Source organism: Narcine bancroftii, chromosome 2 (genome assembly GCF_036971445.1).
Source record: "Narcine bancroftii isolate sNarBan1 chromosome 2, sNarBan1.hap1, whole genome shotgun sequence".
NCBI classification, from domain to species: domain Eukaryota; kingdom Metazoa; phylum Chordata; class Chondrichthyes; order Torpediniformes; family Narcinidae; genus Narcine; species Narcine bancroftii.
In genome coordinates, this window is record NC_091470.1 from 50,575,686 (window position 1) to 50,600,049 (window position 24,364).

General features: G+C 39.3%; 1 protein-coding gene across 4 annotated transcripts in view; it reads left to right on the plus strand.

Annotated features, from left to right (window-relative positions):
• meis2a (Meis homeobox 2a) overlaps positions 1 to 24,364 on the plus strand; it is a 118,775-nt gene that overhangs the window by 70,343 nt on the left and 24,068 nt on the right. For 2 of the 4 annotated variants that reach the window (XM_069916644.1, XM_069916646.1), the window contains 2 exons: positions 3,757 to 3,833; positions 14,034 to 14,063. In XM_069916644.1, coding sequence (XP_069772745.1) covers positions 3,757 to 3,833; positions 14,034 to 14,063 — 107 coding nt within the window. The remainder of the gene's footprint in view (positions 1 to 3,756; positions 3,834 to 14,033; positions 14,064 to 24,364) is intronic. The other 2 variants (XM_069916647.1, XM_069916645.1) reach the window with 1 other exon arrangement.

Below are 24,364 nucleotides of genomic sequence, written 5' to 3' on the forward strand. Positions count from 1 at the left end.
ACCTGTTGAATTCTTCCAGCAGTTTGTTATTTTCTTCTTCACAAAATGCTATCTTGTCATCACGTGAGAGGGGTGCCTTGTCATAGGCAAATATCAGATCTGTGGATTTTCATTATGTTGAAGTTCAACTATGTTCAAACCAAGATCTTGAGCATTAAGGCTGGGCTGTAATCCCAAGAACATTAAGCCCACTTCCTTTATTATGTTCTTATTAGTTAACAGCTGATTGGATGAAATATTACATCTGCAAAACATTTGTAAAGGGAATTTATGATCGTATTTCAATAAGTAAAAGTTGCAAATAGTATTATTGGGAGTATTCTCTTGATAGGACTAAGATTTTTTTACTGAAGCTGGCTTAGTGGGGATGTTTTGATCCTTTTAGTTGAGAGTCCGTTGTTCTGTTGTTGTGCTGGGTTCTTTCTTTGATGAGCTGTATGCAAAGATTTCTGATGGAATGCCTTGTAACCACTGATGTGAGATTATTCATGTGGAAACCACTCATCTATTTGTGGTTTCTGCAGGCTTTTCTATGAAATTAAGATAAGTGAGTTCCTTGTGTGCATGACTTGTAAACAAAAATAATTAACCTTCTTTCTAGGAAAGAGTTTGATCTACAATCATAAACAAATCAAGTTCAATTTCTGGAGTACCATTTCCAGATAAAGTTTTGCTGTGTGAGTATTTATCCTGTTTTACAGTCCATGGACATGCTGAAATCACAGCCAGGATACTTATGTTTGCTGTGTTCTGCTGGCATGTAATAACTCGATCTGCTTCGTGCAGACAAAATATATTAAAAGTATGGAAGAGTGAAGTTTGTGCCCCAGGGAGAAGGAGAGATAATGCATTGAAATTGTTCAGAGGTAGTTAGATGCCTAATGGTCTAATATGTGAGCTATGTGAGGTCCACTGTCTGACTCTCATAAATTCTGGCTACACTGATCCAGTAATTTAGGGGACAAGATGGAACTGTCATCTCTCGTCATCAGTGCTTGGGATCCATTATGCTGATTCCTTCTTTTGACTTTTTTTTAAATCAGTTTTGTTTAAATTAAAGAGCAGGTAGGTGGTTTAAGCTGGTGTATTTTTCCCTCTCTGTAGATAATGTTTCCATTGCACCTTTTTTATTCCAATTAGTGGAGAGAAAGGCACTTAACACGAGGTTTGTTGGAAGCCACAAAGTGTCTCTGTTCAACTGCATGCACAGAGTGCATTTTAAACATGGTTGTAAGGGACGGTTATGGATACACCCTCTATTTGTTCTGTTGTTGCCCGAGTGAATTTGCTACTTAGACTGAATTAGCAGTTTCTGTAAAGTTGGCAGAGTTCCACCATATACTTAGTATTGGTATGGTGTGAAAGAGCGTACCACATGAACATCAAACGTGCAGCGTAACTGGGACACAAGGTAATTGGTTGTAATCAATTAGGCACAGTGTATTTTAATCTTCGTCTGAGTTTGGGTCCAAGTACGTTGGCAAAGAATATTGTCATGCATAGTAAAATGTATAACTGAGATTATTTGTTAAGATTATAAGTTGAAAGTTCTAGCATTCAATGAGTAAATTACGTTCTAATAATTTTTCACATGAAGCACTTGTTTTACAAATCCTTACTACAAAGTTTTGATTACTTTGTGGAATAAAGAACCCAGGCTGTAAGGCCAATTTCCTTTGCTTGTGTAATGTAGAATTTGCTTGAATTATCTAGATTTGTCTCTGCCAAGACTATCTGGTTTACAATGTGTGCACAAACCATTAAATTGGTGTTGATGTTTATTCAGAAGACTTGCTGATTGCAGAAACCCTAATCCTAACCCTATACATTTCGATGGATCTATTTGTAGAATATCACCTACATTCAGTAAAAAAAATGCAGTTTGTGAGAGGTGGAAGGGCAACAAATGGGTATTTGAATCTCCTCATGTTAAACATATATTAGTACATCAGGAAATGACAAAAACTCAATGTTACTGATTGATTTCAATACAGTATAATGCCTTCAACATATCAGCTCAAACTCTGGCAGACCACAGGCTCAACTTGGAAAGCAAATTGATGAAAAAAACATTGCTCTTGTCCTGCACCAACTCAGTGAACATAAATTAATGGTGTACCAAACCAGCATCTGGCTAGAAGCCAGAGGAAAACAGCAGCGAAGCCAGCTATTATTGAGGGGGCAGCAACTGTTTTCTGTGGGGGGAACCCTGTTCATTGTAACATTATACAGCTACTGGCTTATGATCCTTGCCTTTGAAGTGAAAGAAATGATAACTGTTTTACTCCTCTAGACACACCATCACGATGGCCTTTCACTGGAGCTTCCATAATTGTTTTTGTGCAACTTGTTAGCTCTGGTGAAGCAGCAAGCAAGTAAAGCTATTTGCTGCAGTTTGAATGCCTGTGCTTTGCTCTCTCTCCATGTTTAGTAGTACACGTCTGTGAGCTCAAGTGAGTCATGCAGCATTCCTGCCTGTTTTGGCTGTTGTCAGGAAGTAGTAACACTGAGATCCACATCCAGTGCAGCTTAAATTGACTGCACAATTAATCTTGTGTGAAAAATTTCCAATGTGGAATCCAGTAGAAAGTATTTGATATAAAATAATTTGCAACTCTTGCTAGCAAGTAAACTAAGGGGAAGAGTTTAGAATTTGTAATAGAAATTACAAAATGTTAAAATACATACTTTGTGTCGCTACCATTTTACACCTCTGTGAAAGCTTCATCAGTGCAGAGTGGTTTCAGGACAGCCAAACCTATGACCTGTATCCTTAATTCACCACAGTCTGGTTCCACAGTGATGAAGTGATCCATCAACATTGTAACTCTATTCTAGCATGTATTCCACTGGGAAACCTCAGTTGCTACAGGATGGCTATGCCAGAAATGACTGAATTAGATATTTCAAATGGCCATATACATAACGTAACTGCATTACCTGAAGATGTCTTCCTTCTCCTAGAATAATTAGTCCTGGTTTTATACTGACACTTCATTGTCATCCATACTAGCTTCAAAGCAGAAAGAGCTAATATTGATAGATTGGATGGAAAAGGGAATGCATGTTTTAACAACCCGTAATAACCAGTATGTTTGTGGCTGCAGTTTGTGGCCACTAGAGGTTTACTAAGAAATTATTCCAAAACATGTAGTTCACCCATTCAAAATGATCATATAAGCCTTTTGATTTCACTCCCTACTCTTACCGCAAAGCAGCTTTGTTGTTTTTATGAACCATTAATTATCTTCATTACTGAGTGTAAAGTAAAGGACAATCACATTGTTTAGATGAATTCTGGTGTTAGGAAGCATATTTATCACTGTGGCAATAGCGCAGCACCTGACAGCCAAGGATTGATGACCAAGAGGCTAAGGCAGCCCTTATACAATGCAAATGACCAACTGTGAATTTAGATTCATCCTATTCATTTCATTCACCGCTGCTGAAAACTATTAGTGGTTTAGTAGTAGCAAGGGGTCATTACTAATATGGACAAGGTAAGATGAGGAAAGCCTCCTGCAATTACACGGCTTTCAAAAGGGCTGGAGGCTGATCCAAAAAAGTGTCAACACCCAGCAATCAAAATAATTTATTTCATTTAAAAAATCCATATTAGATGAGCATTACCTGCTTTCTTTGCGGAGATTTTTTTTAATGAAACACTGTCCTTCTGTACTCAGAGTGAATTTGATCAGTGCCAGCTTTTGTTTTGTGGTTCCAAGCTTCTCATGATATGATGCTTATTTTGCGCAGCATCCGTACCCATCAGAGGAGCAGAAGAAGCAGTTAGCCCAGGACACAGGACTCACGATCCTACAAGTCAACAACTGGTGAGTGACTTACCCCTGCTTTTTATTCCCTCCTCTGAAGGAGCGCATTGCTGAAATGTAACCCCCCCCCCCCTTTTTTGGGAGCGGCAAGACTACTTAGCACACAAATCATGGGGTAAGCTGGGTGGAAGGTTCTGCATTGTCCAATTTCAAAATTGTATTTAGAATAGGATATTGATTTTTCTTTTTTATCATATTTTTGAAAAAAAGTATACATTTTTTTCCCCATTTTACATGTGTGATACGATGGATTACTGCCACAGCAGTATTACTAGTTGTCCCTTTGTAGATGGCTTAACACATAACTTTGAATGGTAGTAGGGGAGATGTGGGGAGGTTGGATTAAATGAAATGATCACAGTACCAAAGAAATGATACAGGAATTACTTATCAAAATACTGGGCCAGGCTTTATCTGCAGCTTAATTTTGTTCAGTACATTCTCGGGTGATGTTCAGATTAATTGAACTGACAGTTTCCTTTCAAAATTCAGGGAAGGTATTTGCACGGATTTCAGGTCTTATACAAACTTAATTACATGGAACCCCATTTTATCATTATAATTCCATGTAGCAGAGGTTGTATTTACAAATGAGAAGACTTTCCTTTTATTCGCAGCTTTCCTTAATATATTTATCAAAGCAGGTTCATTTACAAAGTGCTCTATCTGTGGGATACAGGCAGGCAGACATTAACGAAGCTTTTAGGTTTATCGGACTCGGAGGCTGATGAGCAACCTGAGGGTCAATTGATTTTGTGGTTCTGTGATTCATTTTTTTCTCATTTTTCTAGGATCACAATGAGAGACCATGCCTGGAGAATTAGCCAGTTTGTCTGCCTTATCTGTCAGGCAATTTTTTTTTTCCTGGGGAAGTCAAGCTACTTAAATTGGCCACAGGAACTGCTGTTATCTGACTTTAATGCACCCTATAGTGTGGATAGCATTTCAATTACACCAGTAACCAAAGCTTAGCCACCGTTTTTCATGCTAGCACTATGTAAAAGGCAATGTGCCTAGCTACAGAGCAGAAAATTGAGTTGCTTACATTCTGTCAGGCTGACTTATGCAGAAATAAACCTTTTGTATTGAAGATCAAAAAAAAATAGCAGACTTGTTTCATATAAAAATTACACATTTCATGAAATTCACTAATTGTGTCTGAATTTGAAATGGTGTAATGAAATCACCGAGTTTGGTATTCATGAAAGCAATTGCTGAAAATGAGAATTTTAATTTTGCCAATTCATATTACGTTTTGAGTTGGTAAATTTTGTATCAAATGAATAATTTAATATTTCCTAAAGATCTGACAATGTTTAAAGCTCAGCCACTCAAACATCAGAAGCTTTACAGCTATCAACCAACATTGTTATTTTTGAGGCAAGAATTAGATGTACAGTATAGATTACCAGGCTGAGAGTTAAAGGTGATGCAAGGGTCTACATCTGTAAACACTGGACATGTGGTATCAGATGATAGATCAAGTTCCCATTAGACATCATAAAATACTGTATAGGGATGCCCACTTCTTTTTATAAAGGGAAAGAGGCTACTAAATAGCTAAAATAAAAAATCATCCAAATTAAGTTCTTGTTTTCCAAGCTGAAGAGTGTTTTGCAGAAGAGCTCCGATCAATTTGAAGAGCTTTCTTATTTGGTATCAAGCAATGAATGGTCAGTGTCCGTGGACTGATGCAGTCATTTTTAGTTTCAAGCAGCCTGATGAAAGGGGATGCTGAATCATTCCTTTGTCTCAGCAGAGGGGTCAGAACGAAGCTCTGTTTTGATACAGCAAGTAGCACATCATTCGGAGACAGCTGAAGTCACATCTTTGCATTCACTTAATTTTCAGTTGTTAGTGGCAATAAAAAAAGAAATATCAGGGCAATATTCAGGGTAAAGTGGTTAGAAACGTTGCAAAGACATCTGAGCAATACTAAAGAGTAAGATAAAATACTACTTTATGGATAATGGACTGCATTTTTACCTTTTCTTTTGTTTCAGTTCTAAATTTAGAAAGATTTACTTAATTCTCTGGGGTGTGCTCAGGCGATTTTTAGTACGATATGGGTTTTAAATCACATGATACCTGAAGACTGAGGTTTTCCTCTGTAGTGTCAAATTACTGTTTCTTTTGAAGTTTATCTGATTGTTGTGAAAACATCTTTGGATTCAGTTGTGACTCATGGGAAAATATTGTGGTGGATTTTGGCAAGAATCAGTGTTTAATGCCATATGGTGTGAAATTTATCTTATCCTTCTTTTTGATGAATAATGACAGACACAAAATTTTGCATTAAATACAGATACAGTTTATCTTTGTGGGATATGCATTGCCTTCTTTCGAGTGTAAATGGCATATCATGCAACTGAAAATTTTAAAAAGCTGGCAATTATATTTGTCTCTTCTTGTTAATATAATTGATAATTCTCTAAATGAGTTGTGCACATCATAAAGAGATAGAATCTTTTATTTATTGATTATATATTTGCATATCCTTAATTGCCCATTGGCAAGTGTGCTCCCAGAGAGTTGTTGGGAAGGGAGTTACAGAATTTTGACCCAAGCAATGTAGGTCAAGATGGTAAGTGACTTAAGAAATTTCGAGGCAGAAGGTTTTTTTATGTGCCTGTTGCCCTTGTCCTTCTTGATGGTTAGATGTTGTTGATTTGGTTGGTGCTGTTAAACAAGACACAGTGAGTTGCTTCAGTGCATCTTATAGATGTTGTGCAGCAATGATAGAGGAAATGAATGTTGGATAGAGTGCTAATAAAATGAACTGTGCTTTTTTCCTGGGTGATGCTTGAATGTTGTAAACGCTATGTTCATCAGACATGTGGGGAATATCCATCATTTTCCTGACTTGTGGATAGGACATGGTGGAAAGGCTTTGGGGAGTCAAGAGTTGACACATTCACTGGAGAACACTAATCCCCTGAATGTAGCTGCAGTTTTTATCCTCACACATGCTGATGGTTGATAATTTAACTTATGAGTTTACTTTTCATCTCTTTATGATTTTAATTAATATTTAATTTACTTTAAATTTGTCTTGTGAAGAAACTGAAGATACCAGTATTTACAATAAAACATTACTTTAAAATTTAATACATTGAATAGTTTTTTTTTTGCTATCTTCTATAATAGTATGATATTGCATTGGCAATTTGAAATCACTTTATTTTATTATAAACGTAAAAGGTCCCATCTTATCTTCACAACATAATAGAGGGTAGAAATTAATAGCCAAATTTTTCTAGATCCTTTTTATTCTGCCCTAACGGTAGAATCTTCCCACTTCTTCAGTAGAATTACATTATCAATTATATAAAAATGAACAATGATTGTTATTACCCGATCATTGGTAAAATATGGCTACCACTTCAATATTAATAGATGGTTACTGAAAGGATATATCAAATAATTAGCATTGAAAGACGGTAATAAGTAGCTTATTAAAATCCATGTGAAGGATTTCTGACCTTAGTGCTCTGAAGAATACATATCACATGACAGCGAAGTCATCTTGCAATATAAGCACCCTCCTTGTGCTCCCTGTTGGATCACCTGCCTATGACATTTAATAAGCTATATGTATGATTTATTGTGTGCCCTTTTGACAAGATCTGAAAACTGAAATGTTATAGTCCTTGCTGGCATCTAGTACTGCTTTCATTATACACTCATCTAATGGAAGTGTTACATTTAGTCAAATGGATTATACATAGAACTGTGCAGATCTTGCACATTCCCTGTAGTCATTGTTCAGAGCATAATAAAATTATGCTATCAATTTGCTATGAGAGGAACACTAGAGTTCAGTGGCTTATACCCCAGTGTGTTTATACAGCAATCTGCTACATCTCCAACTTGTGATGAAGCAAACAGCACATGGATTCCATTGACTAACTTTTGAACAGCAACTATAGAACAAGCCGAGTCGGAAGTCAATATAGAGTGAGGCATGCCACAAAAGATTATAAACAACTGCCCGAATTCTACACTGGTGTCTTGTGTGACCTGAAGGCACTTGGCAAAATTGAAACATTGTGCTGACGACACGATTGGCCTCATTTTAATAATGCCAATTGACCGCTAAATAGGTGTGCGTATTGTCGTTGGGTTGCTGTGCTGAGGTGAAGGGCTATCCTTGACTTTTTCTGAGGATGTTGTAGCAACAAGGAACTATTGCTTTTCTTTTAAATAACACTTTTGATATGATACTGGTCATAAATGATAATGAGTTTATTGTCATTTAGATTGTACAATGTACACGTACACTGAAATTCTTACTCGCTGCACCTGAAGAAGTACTTGTGAAAAAGAACAACTAAATAAACAACTACTGTAGTACACTTATTGAATTAAAAAGATAAAAAACACAAAAAATAGATAGTAAATGTGCAGTAATGTTTATGCAAAGAAGTGACTTGGCATAGTGCAGTCTTTTTATGGTGTTGGAGTAGACTTTGATTAGTGTAACAAGAGAAGGTTCAAGAGCCTGCCTGCACTTAGAAAGAAACTGTTCTTGAACCTCGAGCTGCTCGTCTTCTGGCCTCTGTACTTTCTGCCTGAAGGTAGCAGTGAAAAGATGTGACCAGACTACTTTGAGAATAGTAATTGTAGTGTTGATCTAGAGTAAAAATGGAAATACTTGCTGGTTTCTGTTCCAATCTTCTCTGGAATTGATATGATTGAAGTATATTTTTCAGAGTCTTGTAGCATCTGATCTTAGACAGGTCAAATGACTATTATCTTCTATTGCATCTCTCAAGCATTGCTAGTTTTTTAAATCTTTGCTGCATCCTGCCGACTATCGCTAATGTGTGCTTAAATTTGATCTCCACCAAGGCTTCCTCATGAAAGTACTAACTCTCATTTGTGAAATTCAGACCTTATCTGTATTTGAATATGTTAGTGAAATGTGGCTGGCAATTTGATTGAAAGACTAATGATAAGTGACCAGATAGTTTATTGGTTAAGGGATACATTTGGCCAGTTTACTAGAGGAACTCACTTCCCTGTTTTGGACAATCTTTAACTCTGAAATTTTGTAAATTCCACCGGAGATCTTCATATGATCAAATCTATATCCTTGTATCTGAGCCTAAGATCAACAGCTAGGAAGGAAATAGCCAATCATTTTCATTGCGATGGTTTATCCATCAATGAGTTATTACGGCCATTGCTAGCCAGTAGTCTGAGACCAGATAAAACACACAACTTCATCTTTCACTCTTTTTCCAAACCCCAGGCTCTTACTTCAACTGCTTGATTGAAGGTAAGCCGTAGATGAGCCAAACATTCTATTCAAAAGAATGCACCACATAGTCTGTTTTCTTCAGAATTAGAATTTATTGTCATGAACATGTCATGAAATTCATTCTTTTGTGGCAACTTTACAGGTGCAAATATTGCAATACATTTCAAAATCAGTGCAAGAGAAGAGAAAGTGAGGTCGTGCCTGTGATTAATTTTCTATTCAGAAATCCGATGGCAGAGAGGAAGAAGCTGACCTTGTGCCACTGGATGTCCACCTTTAAGCTCCTGTGCCTCCTTCCAGATGATAGCAGCGAGAAGAAAGTATGACCTGGGTGGTGAGGGTTCTTGAGGGTAGAGGCTGCTTTCTGAAGACACTGCCTCTTGTAGATGTCCTCGATGGAGGAGAGACTGATGCCTGTGATGGCACTGGCTGAGTTCACAACTCTCTGTAGTTTTTTTCTTGTCCTGTGCTTTGGCATCTCCCTACCAGACAGTGATGCAACCGGTCAGAACATCCTCCACAGTACACTTGTAGAAATTTGAATGAATCTTTGGTGACATACCAAATCTCCTCAAACTCCTCATGAAGTATAGACACTGGTGAGCCTTCTTCGTGATTGCATCGACATGGAGGCTCCAGGACAGATCGTTGGTTGTTACATGCGCACAGTTGGCCATTAATCTACCCATTTTACTCACTCAACAATGAGAAGCTATACATCGTTCAAACACAAACTGATGAAATGTGTGACAAAAGGTCATTAACCAGAAACTTAACTCTGTTTCTCTCTTTACTGATATTTTCTGCCTTTACGAATCACCTTTTCCAACATTAGAGCAACTAAAAAAAAATAGTTCAGCACTCTTTATGTTAATGTGAAAGAAACATGATAGTAAATAGCATTCAGCAAGCCCCCACAAACTGCAGTATGCATATCACTAGAAAATCTGTTTCTCGGAATGTCAGTTTGGCAGGACACCCAGGAGGTTTCCCTCTTCCTTGCTACTCTTTTTGAATTAGAGCTAAGGCAAGTTTACAGTTCAATGGTCATCAAAGGGAAAGCACTCCAGCAGTTGGAGTTGTATGCCAGCCAAAGGAAAATGGTCATGGTTGTCAGAGGTCAGTCATTCTAGCACGATGGTATCACCACAGGAGTTCCTCAAAGCCATATCCCAGGCTAACCATCCTTCAGCTGCTTCATCAATAATCTTCCTTCCAATGCAAGATCAGAAAAAGAGATGTTCATAATGCTCAATACCATATGTGAGCCCATGGTAATTGAGGCAACATATGACTGCATGAGGTTGACAAAATTTGGCTTTCATGCAGCTTCTTGGAAACACCAGAGCCAGCCTCCACTAACCCCTCCGCTCCTGCAGACTCTGTTTGCCCATTTGTTCCTGATCTCCTGATTCCACCATTGGTTGTCTCCAACCATTGCACTCATACTGTTTGGAACTCCCTTTCCACGCTGCTCTTTTAAATCATCTCCCTGCCTGGTTTAAAATAAAATTATCAATCTATTTTCCACAACCATGTACTTTACCCCCACCCTCTTTCTCCACACAGACCTTTTGTTTCTTGCCACATACAGAACCTGGTGAGTATCACTACATCACAAGGCTCTCCTGAGACATTCCTTCCACAGATTGAGGAGAACTGTTCCAAACCAAGCCACTGCTTTCAGAAAGCCAAAAGGCTTGTTTAGGGAAACCCAAAAAAGCTCAAATTACTCATAGAGTTACTTATATTAAGCAATAAAAATGTTGGCTGCTTAGAATAGCCCACCTGTTAAATAGCTGTTTGCTTATTTCATTCTTGTCCATCAACAGTAAATCAGAGGGAGGTTGTGGCCTCCAGAAATGGTAACCAAGAAGTTTTTAAAATGGGCACTCATTATGAAAAACAGGTGGCACCAAAGCAGATTTGTAGGTATGCGTACATCTTGTATTAATAAAATCTTCAAATAGCCCACGTGAGAAGGAAAACTGATATTTAAAGGAGCAGTGTCATCTTGTGGAATAAGAGGAGGTGATATGCTGCTGGGGGGCAGTTCAAGAGCAGCCTCTACCATTCCCAAACAATGATGCTTATTTAACATTCTCTCGAGGGCTTCAGCCATAATGCATTCACATTAACTCTCTCCTTTAAAGAAAATTGTCAAGACATTTTTTCTGCAAATGACACAGTACATTTCTATTTAGCGTAGGCATATTAAGTGCAAACACAACCCTTCCTGCCAAGCAGCATTGTTAATGTGATGTCATCAAAGTCACAATCAATGTTCTGTAAACAAAAACTGGTGAAGTCTCTTCTGACACAGGCCCTTTAATACTTGCAAGCAAGATATTATGATATCATACAAATAAGTGAGGCTGGAATCATTATACATTTGCTTAGAGGCAGGTCAAAATGATCTGCTAATATTGCAATAAATCTAAACAGATTTGTATATTAAGGCTGCTTTTTCCCCTTTGAGGGCCCATGTTTTATGATTATCTATAATACTAGTCATGTGATGTAGCACACTTGAAGTCAAGGTAGCACAGGTTACGCGCATAAATCAACTTTAATTTTAAGGTGGGTGGCAGCAAGAAAACAGTATTGAATATAGACAGAGAAAAATAGACCAAAACAGAGTGAAGGATGCAGTGTACACAAATAAGCAGCTTAATGCATCTTGGCACACAGTGTAAGCCTTGTAGGAGCTTGAAGAGCCTCGGGCAATCTGTGAGTTGAATAGCAATTTTATTACTTTGTCATTAAACCAATTTCACAGCAGTATTGTTTGTTAATGAGCAGGCAGCAAACGAGTGAAGATGTCACACAGTGGAATAGCAGTGAGATTTGTGACCAAGGACTGCATCACTCAGATGAAAAGGCCATCGAAGGCTATAAAAAGGAACAATTGAGGGTGGGGGGGGGGGGGGAGTTTGAGAGTGGTTGAGGAGGGGGTTGGGGCAAGCAGCCAGTCTGATATTTCAGAGCAAACCAGTGCAGGAATAATGTCAAAATACAACTCGCTAAAGCAGATAAGAAGAATGGAGTGGCAGGTTGTGCCTTTAAACAGCTAAGTGAGGGGAAAGAGTATCTATTTTTGCTTACAGATGTTCTACATTACATTTTGTAAAATAAAACGTTCCTTTCGATGATATCTGTATTATCAAAAGTATTGCATTTCTGTGGACTTGAATTTGTGAACTACCTTACTGAATATCAAAATGAGACACTACTTCCACTAACTGTTGTCCTTTAAAATACAGAATACAGAAGTCTTCACAGTAACACCTGCCCATTCTGTGAGATTTATAGTTTAATCCATCCAATTAGCTTTAGTCCAAACAGGGTTTAACTTGGTCTCAACACAAAATACATTCTGTAATTTCAAGGGGCCTGCCCACTCTCGAGAGTCAAGCCCCCAGCATTTTGACTCACATCTGCTTCAGTATAACTGGATATTAAATTGAAGTATTGTCTCTAGCGTGCACATGCTCAATATAATATGGGACAATACTAAACGCTTTCAACTCCAGTTTTGGCACAAATCTCAAACAGACTTCCACAAAGAAATACAGTAATCTTAAAGTGAGATTTGTATTAGTAATCGTTTATTTTCTGTGAAAGTCTCCTTCCAAAAGGAATTCACACAAAATGTGCATATGGACAGTTGAGGCTTTCAAAATGTTGGATTTACGAATGTGATATAGAAATAAGATGAAGTGTTGAGAAGGTTTGAACTGAGGTTTACAGTACAGAATTAGGAAATGTTTTTTCATTCAAGGGGGCCTGGAAATCTGGAATTCGTACTCATTAAAAGGGCGTGTATGAGCTGAAAACTGAGATTGATAGAACTTTGAAAAGGAAGCATCTGAGCAAAATGGAGCTAGTTCAGATAAATTGGATTGAAGTGAAGAGGAGCAGGATTTAATTGAAGGGCAGCCCATGAGTGTTGGAAGGGGCTGAATGGGGCTCCTGATGCTGGTGCTCCTTCTACAAAACAACAAAATAGAGAGAAAAATGTTTTTTAGACTGTAATCTCAGAAAAATTGCTGAAAAAAATTAACATAATCACTGCCCGTGTGGACGTTCACACTGGGCCCGGTGGTTGGACATGCAGTCGAGTGGATGACCGTCAATGAATTATTCCGGTGCGATTTACACTGCAGACTTCCCCCAAAAAGGATAAATTGCGGTGCAGGAATTGACTCAAAATTCCAGCACGTTCCTTTGCAGACTGCCCTTGTAGCGGCAGAATTCCTTGATTGTGCCGTTACATACCTGCAGTCTGAAAACCCCCCCCAAATCTTCACTGATGGTATTGCGAGTTCTTCCTGTTGAATAGGCCTGACTTTTCCAAGTTTGATCTGCCCATGGTACAATATGGTTAAATTCTCTTCTGACCCAGTGCTCGTCATCACAGACCTGGGAGCTGAGCAACTTTTTAATGCCTGCCAGGGCAGAAAACACTGGCTGACCAGTGGGAATTTTTCAAGTTTATCTTGCTGCTGGGGTACAATTGGATGGAATTGCCACTCATCTATTCATTTTTAGATTCCTTCCATTTTGCATGTGTGCTCCTTATGATAGAGAAAATGTAAAATGCCACCTTTTCAAAGGAGAGCAAATGGTCTAAAAGGGATTTGAAATGTTTGTAGTTGTTTACCAAACAGAATACCTGCTGTCTTCACAAATGAGAGCACATTTCGGAGAGGCTGTGACTAACACCAAAAGCAGCAATAGTCAGGCTTGTGGCACACCGTCAGATATTTAAGGCAGAACACTTTGGTAGGAGGTGAAAACAAAGTGAATTAAAGAGGATTCTACAGAAGAGTTGATGTTATCAAACCTGATTGGACCCTGCGAGAAGACTGTAGTTTGTAAATGTGTTAATTAAACTTTTAATGGTTGAGTGCTATTCTCTGATTTCTAATCACCAGGAAGGAAAATGATGTTCATGGCTGCTTTATGTGAGTGATTTTACTTTTGGTTGTCAAGTTACTGAAATAATTATATTTGCTTCATCGAAATATGCCCCATTTGATGGCATATAAGACCCTCCCCCCTCCCCCATGCCATTTCAACAGGAAATATTAAGAATTTTACAGGTAAGCATTTAATGTTATTGAAATATACAGCTACAGTATAGTAGGACAAAATATGCAACAAGGACAACAGGAAAATCTTTTTGATAATAATACTGCTGTAATTTACAGGTTTATAGCTTAGCTATAACAGAAATCATTATATAAAAACAAACCGCTGCTGTTGGTCCCCACGATGGTCCTGCTGCCTTGCTCTCTCCCGGTGGCCCGCTGTCAGCCCCTGCACTGGTCCCTCTGACTCGCTCTCTTCCGGGGTGGTGGGATCAGTGTGGGGACTGGTGGCGGGCTGTTGGGAGGGGGGGGCAGCAGTGCAGTGGAATCAGAGTGGGAACTGGTGGTGGGCTATCAGGGGGGAGTGGGGCGGTGGGATCAGTGTAAGAATTGGTGGTGAGGTGTCGGCAGGGAGCGGGACCAGTGCGGGGACTGATAGCAGTCCACCAGCCCTCGCACTGATCCTACCGCCCCACTCCCCCCACCCCCGACAGCCCACTACTAGCCCCCAGTGATAGATGGCATGTAGTAATGATAATCACTGTCTGCATTACTCACCATGATCACCCTAATTTCAACTTCACATATAAGACCCAGGACAATTTTTGAGCCATTTTCTGGGGGTGGGGGGGAAAAGTGGGTCTTATATGCCATCAAATACGATCATCTGTTCAGGACATTTGTTATGGTTTAAACTGGCACTTTTTGTAAATTGACAGTTTAGAAAAAAATTCACCAGATATTAATGCAGACCAGACAGATAGTTAAGAGGCAGTCACCATGGGGACTAGGACTAATAGTCACCTGTCTTAAGTGGTTAGGTCTAGACATCAGTTTCTGATCCCTTGTGTGTGAAAACTTGGTCTCTATTGGTCAAACCATAATCAGTCTGCATAGGATAATGAAATAGCTTAATATTCACATACATATGTGCCAGTTGTTCCGAATATATTCCGATTTTGCTGCAATCCTAATGATTAACTGCTTTTTAGAATTTCCTTTAAAAAGAACCAATCAGTCCTTCATACCAAATCTCTTCTTAAAAACAAAAAAAATGACATTGTTAGGTATTGAGAAAATATGGAACGTGAGCCCTTCAAGGTTATCTATTCACTATCTTTTATCTTTTGCTTGGATATAAAAGTTTTTTTCAAAGTAGGTCGACTCCTGTCTGTCTGTAAATGCTGAAAAGGAAGTCACTTGCTTGATAGCAAGTAGAAACATTTAGTGGGGAAGGTAGATAAGTTTAAAATAGCACCCCCTTTAGGTTAGTTCAGGTATCATCATTTAACCTTGCCTAACCGTGCACAAAATGTTCATCTTTTTCCAGAAAGCTAATGTATTGACATAGTTTAATGACGTTGATATTGAATGTGCACATTAATTATGTGGATATTTGGCAGTGTTATGAAACCTATTATAGTATGTGACTTCAGAAATGCAGAAGAAGCTGATCTTAAAAATGCACATCATTCATAAAGATGCTGGAAACCACTGATGGCTCATTACATTGTATTTATCCGTTCTGAGGCTCCAACATTTACATACATCACCTCAGATTCGCAACATGGAAATTTTTTTAAAAATTGATAAATGTCGGTTTTAGTGACAGAAGTTGAAGATTACAAGTCAGGAAAAATTGTACCAATTTTGTGAAATTAGGATTTAACACAATACAACCAAGACTATGGTGATTTTCTGTAAACAAGTGCTTCACGATTGGGCACGTAAAATGTACTGTTTACAGATATTTTAAAGTGAAACTTTGTCTGTTCCTATAATTCCATTATAAATTAAAACAAAAAGTGAAAGGAGAGTGGCTTTTCCACAAACCTACTTGAGGTTTAACATGAGTGTAAAGTGGAGAAACCACTATTAATGTCTTGCGACTCAGAAGACACGATTCGGTGGCCTCAGGGATGAACCTGACACACCACTCTACAACCAGTATCTTCTTTCATTTGCGTTTTCTTGACAGTTAGGCTTTGTGGGTTTTGCCTTGGGATCTGGGAGAAGTCTGGCTGGTCTGTTGTTTTAATCTAGTGCTCTACCAATAGGTGCAGATTTAGCTCTGTTCCAAATCCCTTGCTGAGTGTTTGCATTCCATTCTGTAGATGCATCTTGAAATACATTTTCTATTGTTCATACAAAAATGTGATGTCTAATTCCAGCGTAACCTATGGTATCACTTTTTAAATTTGGTTGCTAAAGATCATTACCTGCAGATATGTCCAATGTAAAGAGTTCAGAAGCGAAGGTAAAATGAAATTGGTATTCTGTAACATGTCGGAGTAGGGGCTGTTGAATGTACGAATGATGTCGGACAATATTGATTAAATAATTATCACTTTAGCCTTGTATAGAATTGCCCTGCTGTTGTTGCACTGCAAATAATTTTAAACTCTGCTAATACACAATGCAGGCTGCTCACTGTCTACTGTAATGACAGACCAACAACTCTCTGTGGAGTCAATCAGTTCTGTAATTGAGATATTTTCCACTCTGTCCCTGATTCACTTCTCTTATTCTAAATGACACTTGCAGGAGTAGTTGGAGGTCAGGCACTTCAGTTTATTGACCTGAACTAGTGGTTTTAAAGATTTGTAAGGCAGGCCAAGCAGATGACTATAACAGAGTCACAAAGATACAGTTTATTTCTTTGTAAAATGAAAAACAATGTTCAAAACATTATGCTATTTTCTAGTTGCTCCTATTAAGCACTATGCTTTTTAAACTATAATTATATCCAAATTGTATTGTATTGAATATAAGAATTGAGGCTCATCCCTCTACATGTTGAGTTCAGGATTTATTAAATCCATTAATGTAATCTCTAATCCAATCAAGTAATCTAACATGGCTGCATAAAAGTGGGGTATTGATTATGTTTAGAGTTTATCATCATGGATGATTAATAGCAAAGCATCTTAACCACATTAAGTTTATCTACAAAGAGAAATGTTCACTGGACAATTGAAACATCTTCTCACAAAAACAACTACCCTGTACTTTGTAAATTACAAGCCAACTTGATGCTACACCTAGAGTGCAAGCTCTACGCTGGTGACATAGGTGGAGGGTGAAGATCTTATTTTGCTTCTGCAATAATCATGTCAAGATAACATTTTTGGGTCTGGGTTAATGGAGCTAATGCCAGTGAAGAATCGTCATTCTGATTTGCTCAATGGATCCTGAGAAAAAAATTGTTTTGTGACTGACAGACAGCCAAATATAAAGTTACCTCTCTAATCCCCATTCTTTAGGTCTTATAGCCTTAATAAATAAAAAAAAAGGAAAAATGCTCTTGACTGTGGATAAGGCTTTAGAGGTCAGCAGAAATATGAATTACACTTCAGGCAAGATTTGCCATAGGGGAGGATGGAACATTCTTTCATAATATGGAAATGGGTAAAATGTATGAAGTTTGGATGAAATGGTTGCCACAATAAGGCTCCTTTCATACAGGTGTGTTTATGCCCCAGGCGTGTTGGCCACGGTCCATTCAATGTACAGAAGTTAAATTGAACAATAACAACTGAATCTCGAAAGGTGAGCATCAGAAGAGATGCCTGAGAGCTGTCTCGGAGCCATTGAAAGCCTGTTGCAGTTGTCAGAGCTTGTTGATGTTGCACTGAACAATGCAGTTTTCCACCAGATTTCATGGTTCTGCCTTAGGAAAGAAAGTAAAATAGAACAGAAGAACAAAGTCCTAGTACATAAATCAGCAGCTGCTCTTTGCCAGATCAAAGGAATGACATTCTTGCTCCCGCCTTGCTTGTCCACTTCAGGTGGTTGATAGACAGTTAACAGCTGGCCCACTGCTGATCATAACTGGACTATATTATCTTTTGGAAGATTAATAAAAAAATTGTTATGACTTTAACTGAAATAACAAAAGGGGAATTGGAAGCATCAAGTTATGTGATCCTTTTTAACTGCACAGCCAAGTTTAGGAAGAGCTCATTTTCTCCTCTCAAAACTTGTTCTGCTGATCCGCGATTCTTGTCTCATTGAGCCATTGTTGTAACCATTTCACATTGAGTTTACTTCTGGTATGAACAAAGATGTTCAATTGCCAAGGTTCAAATTATTTCATTGTTATTGTCAACTAACTCCCACGCTTTCAGAATCAAGGCATTATTTAATTTGTTGTATTCCCTACAACCATAATTATTGTCTCACCATTCCTAGACTCTGGCAAGATTTTTAAAATATCTACCTGCCTACGCAAAAGGTAACATGTAAATGCTAATAAGCTATAGATGCAAAATCTACTCTGCAACAATTTTTATTAAATCTATGCCCTTTCAACTCTGGGGTAAGGTTTGCTAGATCGAATGGCATGTTGCATTAAGTGAAATTAACTTTACTGTAATACCGTTGCATATAATTTTTTTTCATTAGTTCAAGTAGTTTATAAAGGATAAAATATTTATTTAAACAAATCTAGTTAGTGTGTTTTAGAAAGTATCAGGTTTGGTGGGTTCACAGAGAGGCGAGCATTAACACAAGTGTGACAATCAAAGGTAACTTTATTGAACATGGGACACAAAGAGAGGAAGACGTCAAATGATACTACTAAACAACTATATAGACATTCACATCAGATCCAGGTGGACTCCGATACCAGTGGCCCCCTATCTTCTACATGCTCCCGCATGTGTACACACTTCACAGACAGTGACTTTCAAATACACTCCTGTACCAACGGGGATGCAGCTCTCTACAAGTACTGATCTATCACAGTACTATGCCTGAACTTAAGTGTAGTCTGCACCTTACCCATGACTCCTCCAGCAATGTCCACAGTAGCGATCTGGTGTGGAACGATGCCCAGGACTTGGACCAAAAGGCAGAGAAGAAGAAGCTGCCAGTCAGACCAGCGAGCTGCCTGTAGCTGCTGCATTTCAATCAGCTTGGAAGCTGCCTCCATGACTTTCATTTCTAGGATGGTCGCTCGCACTTGGGCAGTCGGCACAACAGTGATGCTGCAGGGAATCTGTCTCCCAACATGTCATTTGTCGGAGTGCTACTGGGGTACCATTTAACCCAGTATTACCTGTTGTATGATCGGGTGGTCAGCGACTAAACTGACTCCCCCACCAGGCTTGCCTGGTGTGGACAGTGGCTAGACACTCTGCAGGATGATAAACAAGAGCTGTCAAAGGGCGGATGAACCCTCTTGTAGGGTCAACGACCATCTAGCAAACATGCTGTGAAGTGCGGGAAGGGCATCCCTTGCATCGAAGCTTGCTCTGGTCATTCTCTGCAACAGAACTCCCCTCAGCCATCTTGGACCTCACCATGCCACTGGATCCAGGAGGGGATGTTAAGAGAGTGAGTCTGGACCCGTGCAAAACCCTACAAACCTAAATCCATTCACACACATGCTGTTCCTTACTGAGGAGTGGGGTATCCTCATATCAAACCCCACAAACTGACTGAAAGGAACTATCCTCATCCTTTGGGATGGATAGCCAGAAGATCTCCCTATCTTTCTGTGTACTCTATTGGCCTAAATCTCCTGCAATTTCATTTTGATGTCTCAAGAGACACAGCATAAGCCAAGGGACCCTTCCATACTCCCGATTTCTCAAGGAGAGACATGGTGCCCTATCTTTTCTCCACAGGAGTCCAGCCTGTTGATCCAGTTGGCTGGTATGGCTTGAAGTGTGGCTGAACCCATCATGGTTATCGGTCCACCCAGGGATTTTATATTCCGACCCTAGGGTTACTTTACAAGCTGTGGGTCACCTCCTGCTGGCCCTTTCGGCAAGCGGGTACATAATAACTACATGTACCTGACAGGACATTGCACACATGGATAGTACTCCACGTGTGTCCAGCGGAAACTCTTTGAACCCTGCTTGCAGCGCCAATTGCTGAATTTGGAAAGTATCAGGTTTGGTGGGTTCACAGAAATATGGGTCTGGACAATGAAAGGTAATTTTATTGAACACATAGGAGACAAATGGGAGATGTCAAACAATATTTAATTCCTCTACTACTAAACAACTGTATAGATGTTCACATTGGACCCAGGTTGGACTCCGATACCAGTGGCCGCCTGTCTTCTACATGCTCCTGCAAGTGTACACACTTCACAGACGGGGACTTTCAAACACGCTTCCAATTCTCTGTACCTATGGGGGTGTGGCTCTCTGCAAGCACTGATCAATTACAGTACTACGGCTCAACGTAGGTGCAGTGCACACTTTATCCATGACTCCTCCAGCAATGTCCACAGTAGCAACCTTGGTGGAGTAATGTCTGAGACTTGGACCAAGAGGCAGAGAGAGAGAAATGTGGTAAGCATCAACATTTTATACTGTTCTGGGCTGGGCGTCTGCCCAATGATGACACCTGAGTCATTTAAATTAGCCAATGGTAAGGTGTGCACTAATGGGTGGCCAGAGTCCAACCTTGATTGGCAGGTAATGCTACCTCCGAATGTGTTTCAAACAGGGAGGTCACAAGGCCCTCCACAATCCATATATAACAGTCAGTTCAATAGAACTGTAATTATGTACTAATTAAAAGGCAACTAATTTGAAGAAATACAAGTATTGATAAATTTGAAGAGATAAATATAAACACATTTGCTTAAAAGATCAATATGTCTTTCAAAATTAATTTCTTTGCACAAAAAATTGCTTAATTTATGATTAAGAGAGATTGAAAATGACTTTATGAATGAAAGTAATAACTTACATATGAAGATAATGTGAATATGCAGATATTCTGGGTTGTTAACATTGAACTTGCCTATTCATAAACTTTCACTCAAATTTGATCAATGAAAGCAACTTATATACAGATAAACATCAAATGATTACAGGTGCAAGGCTGAATATTCCATGAGAAGATCACTGCATGAAAAATGCCCTGGGGTAAAAAAAAAAATCAGCTCTCATCTTCATCCTATCTCAATTCCTTGTGACAGGGTTGTTTAACTAATAGCAATGGAAACAAAAGCGTATCATGGTGAACGACCTGCACTGTGTGGGAATCCATGTGGCTGAAGATTAATGTTCACAGGAAGCTATCAAAACAATCTTTCATAATCAAATGATGTGATATTCTGGTGTGTTGCAAACTTCATAGATTCAAAAACAGAATCAAGACCAACCATCAGAAGGTCTCAACTGGTATAGATTGGATGGGACTATCAGAAGTAAATAGGGTAGAGTATTTCCAATGTTGGCGGCAGCCAATACCATTCGGCTACTCGCATAAAGCATTAGGAATGTTGTTAACAGGAGCTAACAGAAGGTGCATAAACTTGCCAATGACCAAACATAAGAATTGCTCTATGTTATTAAAAGTGATCCTTTAGTTCACTGAGGTACTTCAAGGTGAAGGGTGATCAGAGGGTTCACTGAGATGAAGGGTGATCATTGGGTTCACTGAGGTACCTTGAAGTAAAGGTGGTCAGTCATTTCACTGAGGTAACTTGAGGTGAAGGTAATCATGGGTTCACTGAGTACCTTGTGGTGAAGGGTGATCAGTATGTTCATTGAGGTACCTCAAGGAGAAGGGTGATCAGTGGATTCACTGAGGTACCTAGAGTTGAAGGGTGATCAGTAGGTTCATTGAGGGATCTCGAGGTGAAAGTGATCACTGGAATCACTGAGGTATTTCGAGGTGAAGAGTGATCAGTAGTTTCACTGAGGTAACCCAAGGTAAAGGGCATGGATTCAGCCTTATTCTTTACCACAATGGCCATTCCTAATATGACCTTATTTAAATAAAGGGTTACATTATTGAACCTAATAATTTACTTGGGTGACATTTTCATCTTCATGGTTCACTCCAAAGCAGAACCCTTGGCTAACTTTCTACCTCCTTCACCCAAGGGTGTCAAGTCTAGTTTCAGTGGTTACCCCTGTTGTTGCAGCTGAGACTTGAAGCCAGAGCCTTGCTGATGAAATACATTGCCATGACTTCAGGGGGTTGCAGAAGTTACAGCTTCTGAGACCAGTTATTGTGCACCAATAATTGGAACACACCCCTGCCATGTTGGCCCACAGTGAGTCTCATGATGTTGTTCTTTTTACTGCATCCAGAAAGTCTGGCCTTAACAGCAGTCCACGCCAAATGATACAAACCCAAATCCCTGTATGCTCCCTGTACCATCCCTGCATGCTTCCTGTACCATCTGAAGAGATCCGCATTGACTGACACTTATCAGTGAATAGAAGACTGATAGTCTTGAGAGAATTGTGAGGAGTGTTTTTGAAAGATATATTATCAGCGTCTGACACTATGGTGCAAAGGAGTCTGTATCGTGGAATGGGTGCTTGATGGCATCTTCACCTGAACCTCTGTCATGTCACGGCATAAGAGCTGAAGATGGCTAAACACCTGAGAGGCAAGAGGTAGAGCAGTTGAAGGATTCTAGCTAGGAAAGCCTGTCTTCTGAGAATATCCCTGGAGCTCAGTGACTGTGAGCTCCTTACTAAGCAACAATGTTTCAAGGGTTCGGTTCTCTAAGGAATTGGTCACTGAAATCTGATACCCAGACCAAGCAGAACTGCAGCCACAAAGCATTGTGGCACTCTGTCAGTCTCTCATCAGGTCTTCTGTTTTTGCAACTCTATCTCAGTCCATGTAGCTGCAGCAGGCAACAACACGTCTCCAACTCACACCACCACTTTCAAAGGGAGGCTGTGAAAGGAGAGAAGAAATTAATGTCCTTCCCTGAATGATCATCTTCAATTGACCTTGAGAAGGATGTACGCAGCAACCATGTAGACCTCCTGCTGTGCAAATGGTGATGGCACCACCAGGATCCTGCTGAATATATACGGTGACAGCATGATAAACTTCCAAGCTAGGCATGGTGTGCGACTTGAATACAGTTGAAACATTTCCTGCAAGCTCCTAATTCTTCCAGATATTCTAACTGATGTCAAAGGACATATGGCAAGTACTACAGGTGGCTATGGGAGATACCCAGTATTGTGTCATCCCAACTCAAGATTGGTATTGTTTGTCCATTCATATCATCCCTATTCAATATTGGTGTGGTCTGTGCACTATAAAACACTTTCAATATTCTCATTCAATATTAGTTTTTATAAATACATTTTCATCATTTCTACCAATTATTTGTACACTGGTGTCATTCCTACAATAGCAGTATTGTTTGCACACTCATTAACCCTACCCTAGCATCACATTAGTACATACTGTAAATTACATGTGTCATTTATAAAATCACATTGTTCCAACTCAGTATGGATATTATTTGTGGATATATAATTTATACCATCATGCCATTCTAACTGAACATGGGAGTCATTTGTGCAACTCAATCAGTCTTGCTTTTGTTATTCAATTTGCATGCTCACTTGCATCTGAAGAAGTATTGGTATTCGTTTGCAACTCACATCATTGCTACTTATTATTCTTCGTCTTTGGCTTGGCTTCGCGGACGAAGATTTATGGAGGGGGTAAAAGTCCACGTCAGCTGCAGGCTCGTTTGTGGCTGACAAGTCCAATGCGGGACAGGCAGACACGGTTGCAGCGGCTGCAGGGGAAAATTGGTTGGTTGGATTTTTTAGCACTGCTGTAAACGAATGTATTTCCTTCCAATAGTTACATCACTTTTACAATCACATCACTGTGCACTGTCAGTATGTTTACTTCATACTGGTGCCATTAGAGTACTGAACTGGTGTTATTTGTACTTGTGTTATTTGTATACATTTGAGGCTATTCCCTTGCTTCAGTGACCCGAAAATGTGCATTCTCCCATGGAAATTGCTGGAATATAGACCAAATTGGACCATCTCTCCAAGGGTATCAAGGCTGATTTTAGCTCTCACAGTTGCAGCTCCATCTGAGGATTGAAAAAGGCATCTTACTGATAAAGTACCCTGATGCTAATCAACAATTGAACCATAGGAAGACTGTTCTCTTTTTTCTTATTTTCTTATATTTATTATTATGCCACACATATATAATATCCAAGTAGTTGGATATTCAACCCTACTTAGGCGACACAGTGACACTGCTAGCAGATCTGCTGCCTCTCAGCTCCAGCACGTGGATTCAATCTGGACCTCTGATGCTATCCATGAACAGTTTGCATAGTCCTTCCCACCCCCCTCCCCGTTCTTTGGCCGCCTCAGTAACCTTCCACATCCCAATGATGTGTGAGTTGGTTGATT